General features: G+C 40.5%; 1 protein-coding gene across 1 annotated transcript; it reads left to right on the forward strand.

Annotated features, from left to right (window-relative positions):
* The first annotated feature begins 872 nt into the window (after nt 1-872).
* Nucleotides 873-18933, forward strand: LOC129676291 (zinc finger protein 728-like). The gene is made up of 3 exons (XM_055606631.1): nt 873-1060; nt 17544-17670; nt 18161-18933. The coding sequence occupies exons 1-3, from the start codon at nt 1055-1057 to the stop codon at nt 18277-18279; spliced, it is 252 nt and encodes an 83-aa protein (XP_055462606.1). The 5' UTR covers nt 873-1054; the 3' UTR covers nt 18280-18933.
* Nucleotides 18934-19109: the final 176 nt, after the last annotated feature.

The following is a 19109-nucleotide window of genomic DNA, read 5'->3' on the forward strand; positions in this document are numbered from 1 at the left end:
GCTCCTGTCTGCAAGAATAGCCGAGGAACATTAATGGTGTCAGGGATTGGTTCTCTCCCATAGGATTGGTCTCAACTAGTACCAGTTTTTGGTTGGCCATACCCTCAATCTTTGCTCCATCTTTGTCCCTGTACATGTCGTAGGCAGGACAACTCTGGGGTTGAAGATTTTGTGGGTAGGTCAGTGTCGTTATTCCTCCACTGGAAGTCCTACTTGGCTATATGAGGCAGCCAGTTGAGGCCACATATCCCCTGGTGCTAGCAGTCTCACCTAGAGGAATCGGCATAAACTTCCTAGGGCCTCTACTATCCAAGGTCTCTGGCAAGCCACAGAGATGGCCCCCTCCTCCTATTTCTATTCTCTCCGCTGGCCCTCCTCAGCTCCATTTCTAAACTCTAGGGTTGCTCCGCCTCCCCATCTGCTCTCCTACCCAGTTCCTTCCTGCTGACTACCTCCAATGCCTATTTTATTTACGGTTCTTATTTTTCTCATACTTTATAAGAAAAGTGATTAATCTGAATTTCCCATGCTGTAGTAAGATTCTATAAGTAGGTCGGAGCTTTAAAATCACAGTGTTTTAAAGAAATAACTATGAAACGTGATAAATATTACTGTGAAATACTCGACTCCCAGAATGGGATCGGGTACTGTGACCACAGGGCTTTAAAACAGCCTGAATCTCCCGTGGTTGACCCTACATTTCAGTCTGTTTCCCTCCAACTGGGACACAGTTTGGCAGGAAGTAAAGGACTGCACAAAACACCCTTTCCTTGTTGCCTGGAAATTCTTCGCGCTGACTTGTGGGAAATGTAGTTCAGACCAGTATGGCGTCACCGGATATTGCGGTTGGGAGCAAACTTCCGCATCACTTATTCAAACTTCGCTTCTGCCTAAAGTTAGGCTCGGTGTCCTGCTCAGCGCGGGGCTTGGCGCTCTGACCTGGAGGTTGGTGGAAGGAGCAGCGGCGTCCTGCAGATCTGAGCGACTGTGCACGGTGGCGGGTCCGGCGCGGAGGGAGCTGACGTGGGCTGGTTGGGACGACCTGGAAGGTGACATGCAGGTGCTGTGCTGACCTAGGCTGGGCCACTGCCCCTGGGTGAAGGTTTGACCGGGGAGAAGGTTGGAAACAACGAGATTTCAAGGGCAGGCTGGGTCTGCTGACTGACTGTGCCTGAGGAGGTGAAGGAAGCTCTACCTAGCTGACCCAGGCTCACATGGCTGTAGTCAGATTTCTCAGGACTCCTAGAACATGTGGACACTTAGCCCCTCCTATACCTTATGTCAGGCTTACTACTCCTGGTTTGAGCTCACGGAGGTTCCTCAAGTTTCTAGTTTCCAAGGACAGGAAGGCGATTGTTGATTGATTTTGTTTGTGCCTTTTCCTTTGGGATGAATTATTAGATTAATGGATAACTGGCGTGGGACATGAATCCCTAATGTACACCCCTGTGACCCGAGTCAGCATAATACACTGTTTATGGCCGCAGAATAAACTTTGAATTGGAATGAACCTATCCTTTCTAAATCCACATAATCACAAACTTTACACTTGAGTAAAAATTACTAGACAGTAATACCTCATCAATTCTGAGGCTGTGTAGTGTCTGAAGTTCGGACTCCTTTTCAGATGTGGAAGATGACTGGGTGTGATGACAGAAATGCATCTCTGGTAGGGCTTTGGAATGTCTCTAAAAGGGAGGGGAGGCGTGACCCTGCTAATCTGGCCAGCTCTGTACATTCTTCTTTTGTACTTGCTTTTTTTCTGTCTGTTAACGTTATCAGCAGAGTCTAAACTCCCTTACATGTGCTCTGTCACTGAATGTGGTATCCAGGTTCACTGACGCCCCCTGAATAGTTCTAGATTTGCCCACATTTTTGTGCTGTGTTACAGATAATATAAGATGAATTTGGAAAGTGTGGCACACTCAGGGTCTTGTGATTTGCACATGGTTCCTGAAGATGCAAAACCCACAGCTCTCTTGAATGGTTAAGAGACGGTAGTCTGGAGCTATCTGAGTGATCAAAATCTGGGAACACAGATATTGGTGCCCCAAATTCTATGCTCCAATATGGTAGCATTTTTCATGGTATTACAGAACAAAGACTGTCATTAATCAAGTAAAGTCTGAAATGTATTGGTAGGTATACCAGAGAAGGAGGAACTATAACATTGGGGAGCTGGTTTATTCTCCTAGGGTACCATTTGATGACAATCTTTGCATTTGGAGTGAGAGAAGCATAAGTCATACCAAGTTGGTAGATTCTAAGAGGTTTTATCTGTTGTCACAAGCTGTCTTGTCCACTCCAGAGTGAGGCAAGGATTGACTATTCCTGAAGGGTAAAATCAGCCCAAGGTAAGGCAACTACCACCCAAACATGCACAGCCCTGAACATCCACGTGGGCCATCAGTCTCTGCAGACAGCCTCCTCCCGAGAGTTCCTCAGTCACAGCCAGGCACAGGGTTTTCAGGATTTTCCTCCACAACCATTTTCTCTATTTCAGGTGTCTTTGCACGCTTCAGTTAAACCAAGTGTATTGAGCTGAAGACTGGCTTATGACATTGAAGTCTAATCTTGCAAGCATGGGACTCAGACCATCTTGCCCTATCTACCTGAATTTTCAATGAGCTTCCAACCATATCTAAAACAATAGACAGTCCCTAGATCATGTTGCTAATGTGTAGGAAAAATAATAACTGTATATGAAGTGGAAAAAGCACACTGCCTTGCACAGCAGAACAGCTTTCCTACAGTGTAGGGATGATACAGCAGCATGTTCATATATAGCTTATAAGGAGCAAATATTTACATATATTTTGAATTAAACAGCCCTATGAGTGAAAAGAGAAGTTAAGCCTATTCTATGATTCATCTCTTTTATCTCTACATTTTGAGGAGTTATCAGGAATCCTAGAGTTCAAAGTCATCCTCTGATTCATAGGCATTGAAGGTGAGCCTAGGCCAGATGAGATTCTGTGTTTTTAAAAAATTCTAAAAACATAGTTTATTGGGTGTAGTGATTACTTCTTGTTCCTCTCACTTCTGAGCACCGGGGACCTGACAGAAATCCATCCAATTGACATTCTACTAATTATCAAAACTTACACATTTGCCTAGAGAATTCCTACTGACTGTGTTTGAAATCTAATCTCCAGTTTTTCACTAGCATCCTTTTGTTAATGATACCATGGGTTAATGATTAAAAAGTTGTTCAAATTTATTGTGAGGGAGAAAGATTTTCCTCTTTGCCTTGCTTGACTATTTCTCACTATTTGTAGGGTATGTTAGTTGTCTTTACATACTTTTCTGTGTTATTTTTTTGCCATGACCTTATGGTGCTTTCTTCGGATTTTTTTCTAGAACAGAATTCAGACTCTACAAATAGAAAATGACAACCGTATCTACCACTGTTCTTCACATGTGATATCACTATCATCCCACCAGTAAATTGTTAAAGTGAAATTCCTTCCTCTTTCTTAGGAAGGCATCCAGTCCCCTTTTCCTTGCAGGCTTGTTTCATTTCATCCTAATGTTACTGTGAATGATGATATGAATGAAGGACTTGCTGATTTTAACAGACTCAGATAGCAGTAACCTTGCTGTGTTTGACAAATCCTTCCTAGAAAACTCTGAAGGGAACTTGTGTTGGGTGATGTCATTCAGTACCTGGTGATGGCTGTGTACCTGTCAGAGGCCATGCAGAGAAGACACAGCGTTATTTGGACTGACTTTGATGGGCCTCAAAAGGAGGAAGTGATAAACCTTAGATGCACAGGTTGTCATCAGTTTTTGCTTTTGAGTTAAAATATTTCAGTGAGTCGAAGGATAATCTTTAAATGCATATTTATGTTCTTCCACTTCCCTTATTATTGCCCCACAGTTTTTCCCAGTTTCCCCATGAGGTCATATGAAACTCCCCCCATTCTCTATTTCTTGCTCGCCTACAGCATCCCAGCAGGGGTCTTAATATCCTTCATGGTCAGAAGAATAACAAGGCAGAGGAGGCAGGAAGGCAGTTTGCCCAGCACAACACAGTAGCAGGTGTTGGTTCAAATGTCGGGAGTCTGTCCCCATGTGTTTGTTTTAGGCACATCCTTGCACAAGCACAAATAGGAGAAAACTCTTCTGACGATGATCAACTCTATCCTGTATGCACATCAAAACATACATTAATCTCCTTGATGAACAATGCTAGCTACATACAGATCATACATCACTAAGAGCATATTCTTTGTCAAGTGTATGAAGATAGGTTCTATAGATTGAGTGGAAAAACAGATTTGAGAATGAATGATAATGATCTTTGTGGATGGTCAGTGGCCATAGAGTATCTAGCCACAGAGATAGAATAAAGGTCACCACATAGAAATCATCTCTAGCCTTTGAATGGAAACAGGTTTTGTATTTCTGGAACAACCCTTTAGTCCTATATTCATTAGCACTTTTATCATGAAAGCATGTTGGATTTTGTCCAAGACTTCTGAATCTGTTGAAATGATCGTGTGGTTTTTGTCTATAAGACTATGTCATTTATTGACGTGCAGATGACGAACCATTTTTTATTTTAAGGGATAAATCCAACTTGGTCATTACTTTTTGGGCCTCGTCTACATAAAATGCAAACACGATTCAAAAACCCAATTTAAGTTTATTTTATTGGTGTACATTTATGTATGTGTATGTGTGGGCCCATGCATGGAGTCAGAGGACAACCACCAGTAGTAATTCCTCTTTGTATTTTGTGAGTTCTGAGAATACTAATATGGTGGTAGGTCTTTCACAGTGTCCTGGCAAGGCAGGCACCCCACGGTGAACTAATGGAAAAGCATGCAACAGAAATCATGTCAGAGACAGAACAGGTCCTTTCTGGAGAACCCACATGGAGGCTAAGCTGCCCATTGTGTATATGTGTGTAAAGGGTTTAGGTTTAATCTATGCCTAGTCCTTGGTTGGTGCTTCAGTCTCTGCAAGCTTCTCCAGGTCCAGGTTAGTTGTGCCTGTTTGTCTTCTTGTAGAGCTCCTATCCCCTCTAGGTTATTCTATCCTTCTCCCCAATCTTCTACACGGCTCCCTATGCTCCCCCAATGTTTGGCTGTGAGTCTTGGTTTATGATTCGATCCATTGTTGTGCAAAGCGTCTCAGAGGACAGACATGCAAGGTTCCCATCTGTAAAAACTGTAAAAACAGTTGAGCATCATCAATAGTGTCAGGGGTTGGCTCTGTCCCATGGAATGGGTCTCTGGTTGGGCCGGGCATAGGTTGCACATTCCCCAGATCTCTGCTCTGTCTTAATTCCCTACATATCCTGAAGGCAGAATAAAAATCTGGATGAAGTTTTTGTAGGTGGGTTGGTGTTCCCCTCTCTCCACCAGAAGTCCTAGTTAGAGGTTGGCCTCTCCAGCCTCCATGACCCTCACCACCAAGGGTTTCAAGCTAGAGTCACTCCCATGTCCTCCCAGAAGCCCACCTTGCTGCAGTTCTCCAGCTTGTCTAAGGGAAACAGGACTGGGGAGTGAGGGAGAGGATCACTGCTACAATATATAAAAGTGTGGAAAGAAAGCCTGCTGCTTTGTATTCTAATTAAAAAATAAAAAGCCAATCAAAAAAGAGAAAGAGAGTCCTTTTGATATGGTGGGACATCTTTTGGGTGTAGGCTCAGGAGTAGAAAAGCTGGGTTTTGAGTTAGAACTATTCCCAATTTTCTGAGAAAGCAGCAGATTGAATTTCAAAGTGGTTGCTCAAGTTTGCGTTCCCACTAACAATGAAGGAATGTTCCCCTTGCTCCACACCCTCACCAGCATGTCCTGTAACTTGAGTTTTTGATCTTAGCCATTCTGGTAGTGTAAGATCAAATCTCAGAGTCATTTTGATTTGCATATTCCTCATGATTAATGACATTGAGCATTTCTTTAAGTGCTTCTCAGCCATTCAAGATTGTTCTATAGAGAATTCTCTGTTTAGCCCTGTATCCCATTTTTAATTGAATTATTTGGTTTGCTGGAGTTTAATTTCATGAGTTCCGTAAATAATTTGGATATTAGCCCAAATTAGGGCTGGTGAAGGTCTTTTCTCAATCTGTAGGATGCTGTAGGTTGACAGGCTCCTTTACAGAAGCTTTTTAGTTTGATGAGGTCCTATCTATTAATTGTTGATCTTAGAGACTGAACTGTTGGTATTTTTTTCAAGAAGTTGTCTTCTGTGCCAATGAGTTCACCACTCTTCCCCACTTTTTCTTCTAATGGATTTAGTGTATCTGGTTTTATGTTGAGGTCTTTGATTCACTTAGACATCAGTGTTGGGGTTTGGCCTGGTGCTATGTATTCTAATGTTAGTTATCGGCCCCCAAGATCTTTTCCCTGCTCAGAAGAGCACATTCTCACATAAATCAATTCTTGTTGTGTAAACATGCCTAAGTCATTATTACCTGATTAGTTGATTAAACAGCCTGTACCTGGCCAGGGCAGAATGGGGTAGGTGTGAATAAGGTTCCCAGGCTTTGGAGGACAGGGATTTATGGGACAGAGATGGACGGGAAGAAAGGAGGAAAGAGGGTGCCACAATGGGTTAGATGGAGAAAGAGCCAAGTGAATGAAAAGACTCCAATAATGGTGTGAAAAGGCCCAGAGAGAGAATACAACCAAGTACCATGGGATTATGGATGGAAAGTACACCAGATGAGGAGGATTAAGGTGGATGGCATTGGATGGGGGCTGGGAGATGGATGGTGAGGTTATTGAGCCAGCGTAGATGAAATACCTGCCCGGCCCAAGGTTAATATGGCAATTATAAAATCTAACAGGTATCTCTGTCTTATTATTTGTGATAGCAGGTTAAATAATATCGATGTGATAATCACAGAGCTGATGATAAATAGCCCAACACTCATTTTTTTATTTACAACAACACTTCAGTTTCGTGCAGGGTGAAAAATGTGGATCTGTTTGCATTTTTCTACATATAGATATCCAGTTAGACCAGCATCATTTGTTGAAGATGGTTTTCTTTTTCCATTGTATGGTTATGGCTTCTCTAACAAAAGTCAATTTCTGTAGGGGTGTGGCTTTCTGTCTAGGTGGTCAATTTGATTCCATTGATCAAACAGTCTCTTTCTATGCCAGTACCATTACTATTGCTCTGTAGTACAGCTTGAAGTTGGATAGAGATACCTCCAGAAGTTCTTTGATTGTATAGGATTATATTAGCTATTCTGAGTTTTTGTTTTTCTACATGAAGTTGAGAGTTGTTCTTTGAAGGTCTGTAAAGAATTGGTTGGTATTTTCATGACAGTTGCATTGACTCTATAGATTGCTTTTGCTAAGATAGCCATTTTTACTATGTTAAGCCTACCAATCCATGAGCATAGAATATCTTTCCATCTTCTGATAGCTTCTTCAATTTCTTTTTTCAGAGATGTGAAGTTCTTGTCATACAGGTCTTTCTCTTGCTTGGTTAGAATTATACCAACATACTTTATATCACCCATGGCTATTGTGAAGGGTATAGTGCCCCGACCTATGAGGCTTCAACAGGGTTCCTAAGGTGGAGAGATTGGAAGGAATGGGGGGAGGGGACAAGAGACGCAGGAATGAAAGCCAAATCTGTTCATCTGATCAAGGCTTCCATTTATTAGAAATTTTTACCCAACTTATATAGGGAGAAGGCAGGAAAGGGGGAAGGTTAATCTACTGCTGCAGGAAATAGGAAGAGTGCTTTCATGGGTTAAATATTGTACCTGCAAGATACCATAAGGATGGTTTCTAAAGATATCTTAACGGATGCTCTAACAAACGGATGTCCTCACAATCTGTCACCCATGATTTAGGGTCTTAGATAACTCTTTCACTACATAGCTTTAGGTCTCTACTATATGACCTTTGCTCTCTACTTGGCTTTGGCTTCAGTAACTACCTTTGGCTCCACTAGATAGCTTTCGATCCCGGCAGTATAGTTTCTCTAATTTCTTTCTCATTTGTTATTTGTATACAGGAGGACTAATGATTTTTTTAAAGTCAATTTTGCATCCAGCTACTTTGCTGAAAGTGTTTATCACTCTAAGAATTCTCTGGTAAAATTTTGGGACTCACTTATATATATATCATATCATCTGTGAATAGGGATACTTTGACTTTTTCCTTTCTAATTTGTATCCTCTTGATATTTCTTAGTTATCATATTGCTCTAACTAGAACTTCAAATACTATATTGAAGAGATAGAGTGGGCTGCCTTGTCTTGTCCCTATATTTACTGGAAATGCTTAGAGTTTCTTTCCATTTAATTTGATGTTGGCTATAGGTTTGCTGTATATTGTTTTTACTATGTTTAGGTATGGATCTTGTATCCCTGTTCTCTCCAAGACTTTTATCATAGGCTTTTACTGCATCTAATGAGATGATCATATATTTTTTTCTTTCAGTTTGTTTATATGGTGGATTACCTTGATGGATTTTCATATGTTAAGCCATCCATGCATCCCTGGCATGAAACCTACTTGACCATGGTGGATGGTATATTTGATGTGTTCTTGGATTTGGTTTGCAAGTATTTTATTAATACTTTTTGCATCAGTGTTCATGATGGAAATTGGTCTGAAATTCTTTGTTGTTGTTGAGTCTTTATGTGGCTGTTTGTCAAGGCAACTGTGGCTTTATAGAATGAGTTTGGCAGTGTTCCTTTTGTTTTTACTTTGCGGAATAGTTTGCAGAGTATTGGGAGTATTGGTATTAGCTCTTCTTTGAAGATCTTATAATTTTGTGCTAAAACCATCTGTCTGTGGGCTTGTTGTTGTTGTTTTGGATGACTGCTTCTAGTTCTTTAGGGTTTATACAGCTGTTTAAGCTGTTTTCCAATATTGATTTAACTTTGGTAAGTAAAATCAAGAAAATCATTCATTTCCTTTAGATTTTCCGATTTGGTGGAATACAGGTTTTTGAAGTAAGACCTAATGATTTCTTTGGATTTCCTGAGTGTCTCCTATTATGTCCCCCATTTCATTTCTGATTTTCGATACTGTCTCTATCTTTTAGTTCATTTGGCTAGGGGTTTGTCTCTCTGATTGATTTTTCTCAAAGAACCAACTCTTGGTTTCATTGATTCCTTGTTTTCTTTTTGTTTCTAAATTATTGATTTCAGGCCTGAGTTTGATTATTTCCTGCCATCTACTCATCTTGGATGTGTTTGCTTCTTTTTGTTCTAGGGCTTTTAGGTGTGATTTTTAAGTTGCTAGTATGAGAATTCTCTAATTTCTTTATGAAGGCACTATGAACTTTATGAAGTACTATGAACTTTCCCCTTAGCATTGTTTTGCTTGTGTCCCATAAGTTTGGCTATGTTGTGCCTTCATTTTCATTGGATTCTAGAAAGTCTTTCTTTTCTTTATTTCTTCCTTGACCAAGTGGTCACTGAGTAGAGTTACTCAGTTTACATGAATTTGCAGGTTTTCTCTTTTTTCTGTTGTTGTTGAAATCTAGCTTTAATCCATGTGTTCTCATACAATGCAGGGGGTTATTTCAATTTTCTTGTATCTGTTGAGGCTTGCTTTGTGACCTGGTATGTGGTCAGTTGTAGAGAAGGTTCCATGAGGTGCCAAGAAAAATATATATTTGTGTGTGTTTGGGTGAAAAGTTTTATAGATGTCTGTTAGGTCCATTTGATTTGTGATGTCTGTAGTTTCATTTTTTTCTCTGTTTAGTTTCTGCCTCCATGATCTGTCCATTGGTGAGAGTTGGGTCTTGAAGTCTCCACTATTGATATAATATATGGGTCAAGTAGTTTTAGTAATGTTTCTTTTATGAATGTGGGTGCCCTTTGGGGTGTAGATGTTCAGAATTGAGATATCATTTTGGTGGATTTTTCCTTTGGTGAGTATGAAGTGTCCTTCCTCATTTCTTTTGATTAATTTTGGTTGAAAGTTTTATTTTATTGGATATGGGAAGGTCTACTCCAGCTTGCTTTTGGGTTCAGTTTGCTTAGAAAAAATTTTTTTCCAGCCCTTTACTCTGAGATAATGTTTATCTTTATTGCTAAGGTTTGTTTTTTTATTCAGTTGATTGATGGATTCTGTTTTTGCATCCATTCTGTTAGCCTCTGTCTTTTTATTGGAAAATTGAGTCCATTGACATTGACAGATATTATTGACCAATGATTGTTAATTTCTGTTATTTTGATCTTGGTAGTGGTAGAGTACATGTATGTGGTGTGTTTTTGCTTCCCTTCTTTTGGTTTTGCTGATATGTGGTTATTTATTTCATGTGTTTTTCTGTGTGTAGTAAGCCTTGTTTGGGTTGGAATTTACCTTCTAGTATCTTCTGTAGGGCTTGATTTATGGATGGATAGTGTTCAGATTTGTTTTTGTTGTAGAATATCTTGTTTTCCCCATCGATGATGATTAAACTTTTGCTCGATATAGTAGTCAGGGCTGACATCTGTAGTCTCTTAGTGTTTGTAGGATATCTATCCACGCCTTTCTGGCCTTTAGAGTCTCTGTTGAGAAGTCAGGTGTAATTCTGACAGGTCTGCCTTTACATGTGACTTGGCCATTTTCCCTTGAAGCTTTTAACATTCTTTCTTTGTTCTGTACATTTAGTGTTTTGATTATTATGTGGCAGGAGGATTTTCGTTTCTGGTCTCTATTTGGTGTTCTGTAGGCTTCTTGTGTGTTTATAGGCCTCTCTTTAGGTTGGGAAGTTCTCTTCTCTGATTTTGTTGAAAATATTTTTGGGGCCTTGGAGCTGAGGGTCTTCTTCTATTCCTATTATCCTTAGCTTTGATCTTTTTATAGTGTCCCAGATTTTGTGGATGTTTTGTGTCGGGATCTTTTAGTTTAAACATTTTCTTTGACTTATGTATCGATTTCTTTAAGCATATCTTTTACACCCGAGATTCTCTCTTCCATCTCTGTGTTTTGTGGGTGATGCTTATGTCTGTAGTTCTTGTTCTCTTTCCTAGGTGTTCCATCTCCAGGATTGCCTCAGATTGTGTGTGTTTTTCTTAATTGCCTCTATTTCCATTTTTAGGTTTTGAACAGTTTTATTTATTTCCTTCTCCCATTTGACAGAATTTTCATACATTTCTTTAAGGGACTTACTTCCTTGACCTGTTTTTATTACCACATTTTTTTTGAGGGATTTATTTTCCTCTTTCAAGGCCTCTATCATTTTTATAACGTCAGGTTTACGATAGATTTCTTTCATGTGTTTTAGGGTATCTAGGGTTTGCTGAAGTGGGATAGCTGGGTTCTGATGGTGCCATATGGCCCTGAGTTTTGTTGCTTGTGTTCTTATGCTGACCTCTAACCATTTGGTTGTCCCTGGTATTAGAAACCCTGGTGGTGCCTGATGTTAGTAGGCTTCTAGGATTGTAGGTAGAACTGGTGGTACTGGATGGGTAGCAGTCTACTGTTTTTCCTGTGTGATAGCAGGTCTCTGGGGATACAGGAAGAACTGGTAGTCTCTGATGGGTGCCAGTCTCTGGGATTACAGAATGAGATGGGGACCAGGAAATGAGGTACAACAGGACCTGTTGCTCCTTGATGGCTGCCAGTCTCCAGGATTGCAGGTGGCGATGGGACCCAGGAAATAGGGTGCACCTGGGAGATTGAGCATGGAGCATGCTAGTGTGATGTAGCTCGGAGGGCCGGGGTGGACGGTGCCTCTGCAGCTGGGCTATAGCAGGCCAGGAGTTGGGTCAGGGTTCTCATCTGCTGTGCCCTGATGGTTGCCAGTCTCTGGGATTGCAGGTGGAGATGTGGATTAGGAAAAGGACCATGGAGCATGCTGGAGGGATGGGGCACAGATGGCCCCAGGGCAGACCACTTCTCTGCTGATGGTCTCTGCTGTTCCCTGATGGTTGCCAGTTTCTGGGATTGCAGGTGGCAATGGGTGTTGAGAAATGGGATGTGCCTAGGAGATGGCTTGTCTCTTTTTTATTAACCAATTTGGACTGTAAGCAAACTGTAATAGAAATCTCCACCCATATCTATGAAAGAATGGCATGTACTAGAAAATCATGAGGATTCTGTAGCAACAAGATTTACTGGCTATGCATAGTCATTCATGTCTCAGCTAGTCTCAGCTGTTCCCATGGAGAGGAATCAATGCACACTCTACCTATCTTATTGGTCTCTCTGTTGCCAAGATGTTCAAGGAGTCTCCCTCAGTCAAATCTTATTTTCAACAATTTGGGTGGAATACAAATTTTTCTTCTCCCTTGGAAAGAAGTGCAAAATCTCCTCCCCAGCGCAACAGGTTTCATTTCTTCTATTCTGACATTATAATATTTGTTGATCTAATTCATCTATCCTTTCTAAATGCCAGTGTACTTCAGTAGCTGGGCTACTTGTCTCATTGATATTTAAAGAATTTTAAGTCAATAAAACACCATTTAATCTATCCCTGGGAGATTCCTTAATTCCCTTCTGTTCTATGAGTATTTGCTTGAAAGTCCTATTTCTATAATTGTTTGTCATGTGAGGGTCTAAGATAGATCTGTAACATTTTTAAGCTGTGTTATCTAAAATATTGTTGTATTCTAATGGGTACATGTGTTGAAGCATCATAAGCTTTTATCTGTAAAGACATTTGTATTATTTGTAAAGACATATATTCCAAGATAGCCATGATTTCCAGCAAATGTGCAGTCTCAGGATCACCTTTTCCAGAACTCAAGGCAAAGGCCCATTGGAATTCTTAATTTGAACCTATGGATGGTGCTTCTATTTTAGTTCTTCATACTCTGGTAAATGAAAAATATAAGCCATTGCATGACCTTGCTCAAGGGAACACCAAAAGGGATCTGTATTTCTAAGTTAGCATATAGACCTTCATCCAGTAGTTGAACCTTGATGATACACACATGCTGGCCTATAGCCAAAACCTTTCTGTCCAGCATCTCAATGGGGTGACATTCCTCAAGCCCCTTTGCATTTCTCTCACCTGGAACTATTTCTTTTAATTTGTGTTTTATGACCTTTAATATAGTAATCCATTTCTCAGTCTTTTCTTTATTTAAGTCTGTCTTAATTTGATCTCTCCTAAAAAGGATGTACAAAATTGTAAATGTTGCTTTAAAAATACTTGTATGCTAAGAGAGACAAGTTCATCCAAATGTATTGTGTCATTTTGTTTTCTTTTACTTTCAACATAGGAAATTTTTTTTTTTCTTTCTAATCTCAGAACCTTTTCCTAAGGACTTTACTTTCTTATGTTTTAAGCAGACACTTCCTCCTATGATTTACTTTTGTACACAGCTTCCCTTTTCTTTTACTGTTTTCCAGATTCAATAGTTACCAGTGTAGAGGTGTGGTGCTTCTCATTTTGCCCCTCCCTATCCACACAGCTGGCACAGAGGCTGCTGGCTCCACTCCCCTCAGGTTGGTGCCTCTCTCTGCCCAGATAAGGCTGTAGACTTTTTTAGTGTGGACCCAAATTTGGGCTGTGTTTTTCCCATGGGTGTCCTACCTCTATTTAACCCTTCTCTAAAAGGGAGAAGTTGCCGCTGCCCTGCTATGAAGCCCTGAGCTGGTTGTCCCAGGCCTGCTTTGCTCTGGGAAGCCTTTTGCCTTCTGGGGCCTAGCTGAGGCTCTTCTCTGCTTTTATTCTCTTCAAAAGACTAGTCCTCCAGTCTGGCCAGCAAATGACATCAGGTTACATTTCCCAGTACTACCCACTGCTAACCAGCCTCCCCTCCAGTGTGGCCTCAGCGCTTCTTAAAGAGGTTTTGCCTGGCTTTCTGGGCTGCCTCTTTTGTCCAGAATTCTTGGCTTAAAGCTGGAATCTTGTGTTTTAAGCTTGGGTTTTAGGTAAGTTCAGACTACATGTCTCCCATGAAGGGCACCATTTGTAAATACATATTTTCCTCCTGCACCCCGCCTCCCAAAATAATGACTCTGATGCTTAACTGTATTAATAAAAGCCTAGGACAAAATAGCAAGGCCTGTTCCCTGACTTGCTTATAACTAATATCCTATTTACTCTATTCTTGGTGTATGGTTACCTCTGCTCAGTTTCTAATGTCCATTTCAGAATCCCAGGGCCAACACCACTCTCTGGATTGTGCTCCCCCCTCTCTCTGCCCCCTCTCTGGAACTTTCACCTTCTTATTTCCTGCTTCAGCCAACAAGTCATTAGCTTTTTACTGACAGGTGATGCTTTCGTACAAAACACAAGAGATTTCTTCAGGTACATTAAAAGATGAAATGTGATCATTGTGACAATGCAGAAAGTGTTACATTTTTTGAGCACAGATTAAGAGACAAGGCAGGAAAGAGGCTGACAACAACAGGTGAGACTGTTTAATCAGTACTCACAGACAGGGACACCAACTCTCCTAAAAGTGTGGGATTGGGAGTTTGTGTGAGGCAAAAGTAGTGTCTGGGACTTCTAGAGAGGCGGGTGAGGGGCTTGGGAATGAGAAAGTTGATGCTACTTAAGGGGCCCTGTATGTCTGCAGTCTCTCCTTCCTGGTATTGTCTAATTAGGCAAGACAGATTATTTTGGGAGACAGGCTGTCTCCAAAAACATTCCTCCCTCGCTGGTTGTAGCTGACCAGTAAGGTTGAGGAAGGTCAGCTGTAATCACAAAGGAATCCTGCTTGACAAGCAAGAATTTTCTGATGACACAGGACATTATATCAAGCAAATAAAGGCAAGTCCCATGTGGTGTGTGACTGTGCTTCTTGCTCTATCAGACTGACTTACCTGTATCACAAACTCTTCTAGCTGAGATCACTGGAGCTGATCCTCTCTGCCTGGTGGTAAAGCAGGACTGATAGGAGATTACAGGTGACTCTGCCTTCTCACTCAAGCAGTCAGGCTCTGATGGGTCAACCTGTCTCAGTTTTGACATACAGTTTGATGAAGGAGAGACTTCAGGAGAGAAAGGTGGAGTTCATGATGCAACAGTTTCCTCATTCCCAAGCCCCTTATTCTGCTCCTAGAAAGGGTTGTGGCCCCCTCCCCATTAGACTCCTTCATTACTCATGGGAGTGAGTCTGTCTTTCAGTGTGTGAGGTAATAAACACAGTCCTGTCTGTTGACAGTCAGACTCCTCTATCTCTTTTCTGTGGTTGGGCCCTTTATGCTGCCTCAGAAATCTAACGACAGTCAGACTTTGAAACTAAAGGATTTTAAATCACCTGAGAGCTGTAATTTTTATCCCATTAGCTGGTAATATCAGGAAGAAGAAACCTGGAGAAACATTGCTCAATGGATGTTCTTCATTTAGATAAGGTGAAGGAACCTTAGGGTACTGATTCTTACCTGATCTCACAGGAATAAAGTTCTCAAGTGGCTAGGTGTGGAATAGTTAAACCAGAGATTAGAAATATAAGAAAAAGATATAAAGAAGACAATACTGGGACCAGGAGGTCCTGTATAAACTGACTCCCCAGAGGCAAGCAAGTTCATTAAGAAGTCCAGCACGCTATATGGAATTAGCACATCTAAGGTAGCCAAGTACACCAGAGACCTAAATCACAGAACGCTGGCAATGAAAGCACAGGATACCTCAGACACAGCTGCCTTAAGGGCTAATAATCCCAGTCTCAGGAGAAGAGTTAGATCCCCTAGTAACTACAACATGGACTCCTTCATGGCACTGGATCCTATGTCAGACTGGCCTGGCCAAGTCCACTGCTGGATAAGGACAAAGAACTAAAGTTCCCTTTGTTCTTTCATGGAAGCCTCTGAGACAGTCTTGGGTCATTATACGTCCCTGCAGTGACTTAACTTGTGGCTTACTTTCCTAATTATAACTTTGTGAATATACTTTGATTCCATTTGTCTACAAATTCATTTATTGCTCTACCCATTGGCTGTTCAAACCCATGTTCCTTGGTGCATCACTTTGCATCACTTGGTTCCTTCTCAGGAAGGCAGAACTTAGCCCAGAGCTGCTGCATCAGATTTGCATCTTCATTGTATTTGTCATGTGATTGTGCATATTGGGTTGAGAAGTACCTTCTCCATCACCATGGCTCCCTACTGTGAAAAATGTCCATAATGTGTGCTGTATTGTAATATAAACACCGGAAACTGAAGTATAGTTTTGCAAAGTTTTATTATTTATTTACTTATTTTTTTCTTGTTTTGCTGGCTAGATTCATGTGAACTTGAAACAAACTATAGTTATGCAAGTGTAAGAATCTTAATTTAGTAAATGCCTCTATAAGATCAGGCTATGTGAGAGCCTGTAGAGCATTTTCTTAATTAGCAATTGATGGAGCATAGCACAGCCTGATATGGGAGGTGCTGCCTCTGGGCTGATGGCCCTGGGTTCTCTAAAGAAGCAGGCTGAACAGGCCATGTATAGCAAGACTATAAGCTGAACACCTTTTTGACCTCTGCATCAGCTTCTGCCTCCAGGTCTCTGTCCTTTTTGAGTCCCTGTCCTAACTTCCTTCAGTGATGAACAGTGATGTGGAAGTGTAAGCCTAATAAACCCATTCCTCCTGAAGAATTTTGATCATGGAGGAGTTTGATGACAGGAATACAAGCTCAAACTAAGGCATATATATGATTGTAATTTGATAGCATACATGTCTGAGAAGTTGTCGGATCCTCTCTAACTGCAGTTAGACACTTGTGAACAGCCATAAGGTCTCTTGGAATCAACCCCAGGTCCTTTGGAAGAGTAGCCAGTGCTCTTAATTGCTGAGCCATCTCTCCAGCCCCAGCATACTGTTTGTAGATGCATTCTTTCTCTATTTTACGGTTCTTGAAAGTACAAGTGTCCGTAGGAGTTTCCAGGATCTTCTGCCAACCACTTTCCTTAACGATGACTTGTGGTAAATTTGATGGTATTTGGCAAAATATGTTTATTATTAGCCCTATAATTATTATGGCAGTATGACACAGATACCTGTTAGATTTTATAATTGCCTTATAACATCTTGGCCTGGTTAAATAATTCCACTAAGCTATCTCAGTAACGTCCCAGCCTCTATACAATGCCATCTGCCTTAACCATTCCTATCTGGCCTATCTCCAATCCATAATTCCATAAATACTTGCTTATCCTTCATCTGGATCTTTCCTTTCCATGCCACTTTTGGAATCCTTCCTCCTGGCACATGTGATTTCTTTTCCATGCTAACCCATCATGGCTTTCTTCCTTCTCCTCTCCTCCTGCCTATCTGTCTCCTCATGATTATCCTCTCTCCAAAGCCCAGGAACCTTCCCCATACCTACCTTCTTCCACCTCTGCCCAGGTACAGGTCTTTTTTATTAACCAATCAGAAATAATATCTTAGGTTTACACAAGAAGGATAGGTATATCTGGGCAGTAGCCAGATTTTGAGGGCCAGTAATTAGCATCAAAATATAAGCACCAAACCAACCCCCAACAATGATCCTCTGTAACATTACAGCACTAAATCAGAAGTATTTTAGGATGTTACTACCTGTATTAGAAGCACTTCTAGCTCTCATCTCACTCCAGAGGACCTTTAGTTTGGTATGGAGAGGTACATGATGCCTCTTGGTATTTGTGTTACTATTGATAGTTGTAATTAGCATAATGTGTGGTAGTCACTCTTTTCTATATTTCAGGATCTGCTGTCATTCTGGGATGTGGCCATTTATTTCTCTGCAGAGGAGTGGGAAATCCTGGGCCCTGCACAGTGGAAATTGTACAGGGATATGATGTTGGAGAATTATAACAACCTTGTGTTCCTGGGTGAGGATCACTTCCATGATGAATTCTTAATTAACTGTCAGCATGAAACTTGCTCTCTTTCTACAAAAATATCTCATGGGAGCTTGTGCTTCCATCTCTAAGGTTCATAAGCCTGTTTTTAAAGAAAATTAAACTTGTTCGTGTACCTTAGAACTATTTATTCTTATATTCATAATGACCACCTACCTTTTAAATGTATGCTTTATAATAGGAAGTAAGTGGCATGAATAGGAGTGGTATACCTTAAAGAGACTGTCACGCCCTTCAGTGTTAAAAGTTTTTGTTGTTATTGAGAAATGTGAAGCTCAGTACCTGCAATTCCTAAATTCCTTCAAAGCATTCCTATGTGCCCATCAGAAAACACATAAAGAACGAATCCTCTACCCTCCTTTATTGTATCTTCTCTTTCTTTATGCACACAATCCTGGAAAGGACATGTTTTTCCCCAGGAGAACACATTAACAATGTTCTTCCCTTTTCCTACAAACAGGTCTTGCTTCCTCTAAGCCATACCTACTCACATTTCTAGAGCAAAGACAAGAACATGCAGATGTGAAAAGACAAGCAGCTGCCACCCTGCACCCAGGTGTGTCAGAAAGAGGGGCCTAGAGGACAGAGTGGGATATTCAAACGTCCAACAGAAAGCCATTGAGACACAATGTTCTGGTGGAAATTCATCTCGTAGTGATTTCATTTTCTGTCTTTTGCTGTCTGTAGAGGACATTTATGTGACATTTTTGGTGCTTTCATAAGCTTTGTTTTTTCTTACCATGTTAACTTGTGTTTACCATGACAGCCAAAGCTCTGTCATTTCATCGTGATCATTAACTTGAGTATTAATTTTCTTCAAAAGAGGTGCATGAAAATTCTCATCTTCAATCCTTGAAATTTATTATTGAATGTTATTGTGGACCATCTTCTTCTGCCTAACACTCATAACTTCCAAACCTAAAACTCGTACTTAGGATATATACAAATTGTGCATACAAATGTTTTCTACGTTAAATAACATTTATGCTTTGTTTATATCTAGTCATAAAACTTCTGTATGTGTTTAAAGGGCTGATTTGCATTTACATAATGCTATTTTGGCTTTTCTTAGTTGTCGATATTAGGCCTTCCTTACATGTTTGACTTTGATTAATATTCCTTGGTTTCTGTGTTCTGTTTTCATAGTCTTCTTATTTCAATGGAAAGTTACCTGAATTTCACCTATTTGTGTTTTAAATTCCACTTTATTGAATACATGTATAGAATTTTGAATGTAGCTCATCATTTATATAATAAAATGCAAGTATGAGTAAAAGTTTGTTTTTAAAAATAAGCATTGTAAATATAAAAAATTTTGCTCTGCTTTCACTCACTTCTCAACCTTTACTCACCAGGAGGAAAACACTATACATGCAAAGAGTGTGGTAAAGTCTTTGAGCGGAAAAAAA

This window comes from Psammomys obesus, unplaced genomic scaffold (assembly GCF_907164565.1).
Source record: "Psammomys obesus unplaced genomic scaffold, mPsaObe1.curated_primary_1811, whole genome shotgun sequence".
NCBI classification, from domain to species: Eukaryota; Metazoa; Chordata; class Mammalia; order Rodentia; family Muridae; genus Psammomys; species Psammomys obesus.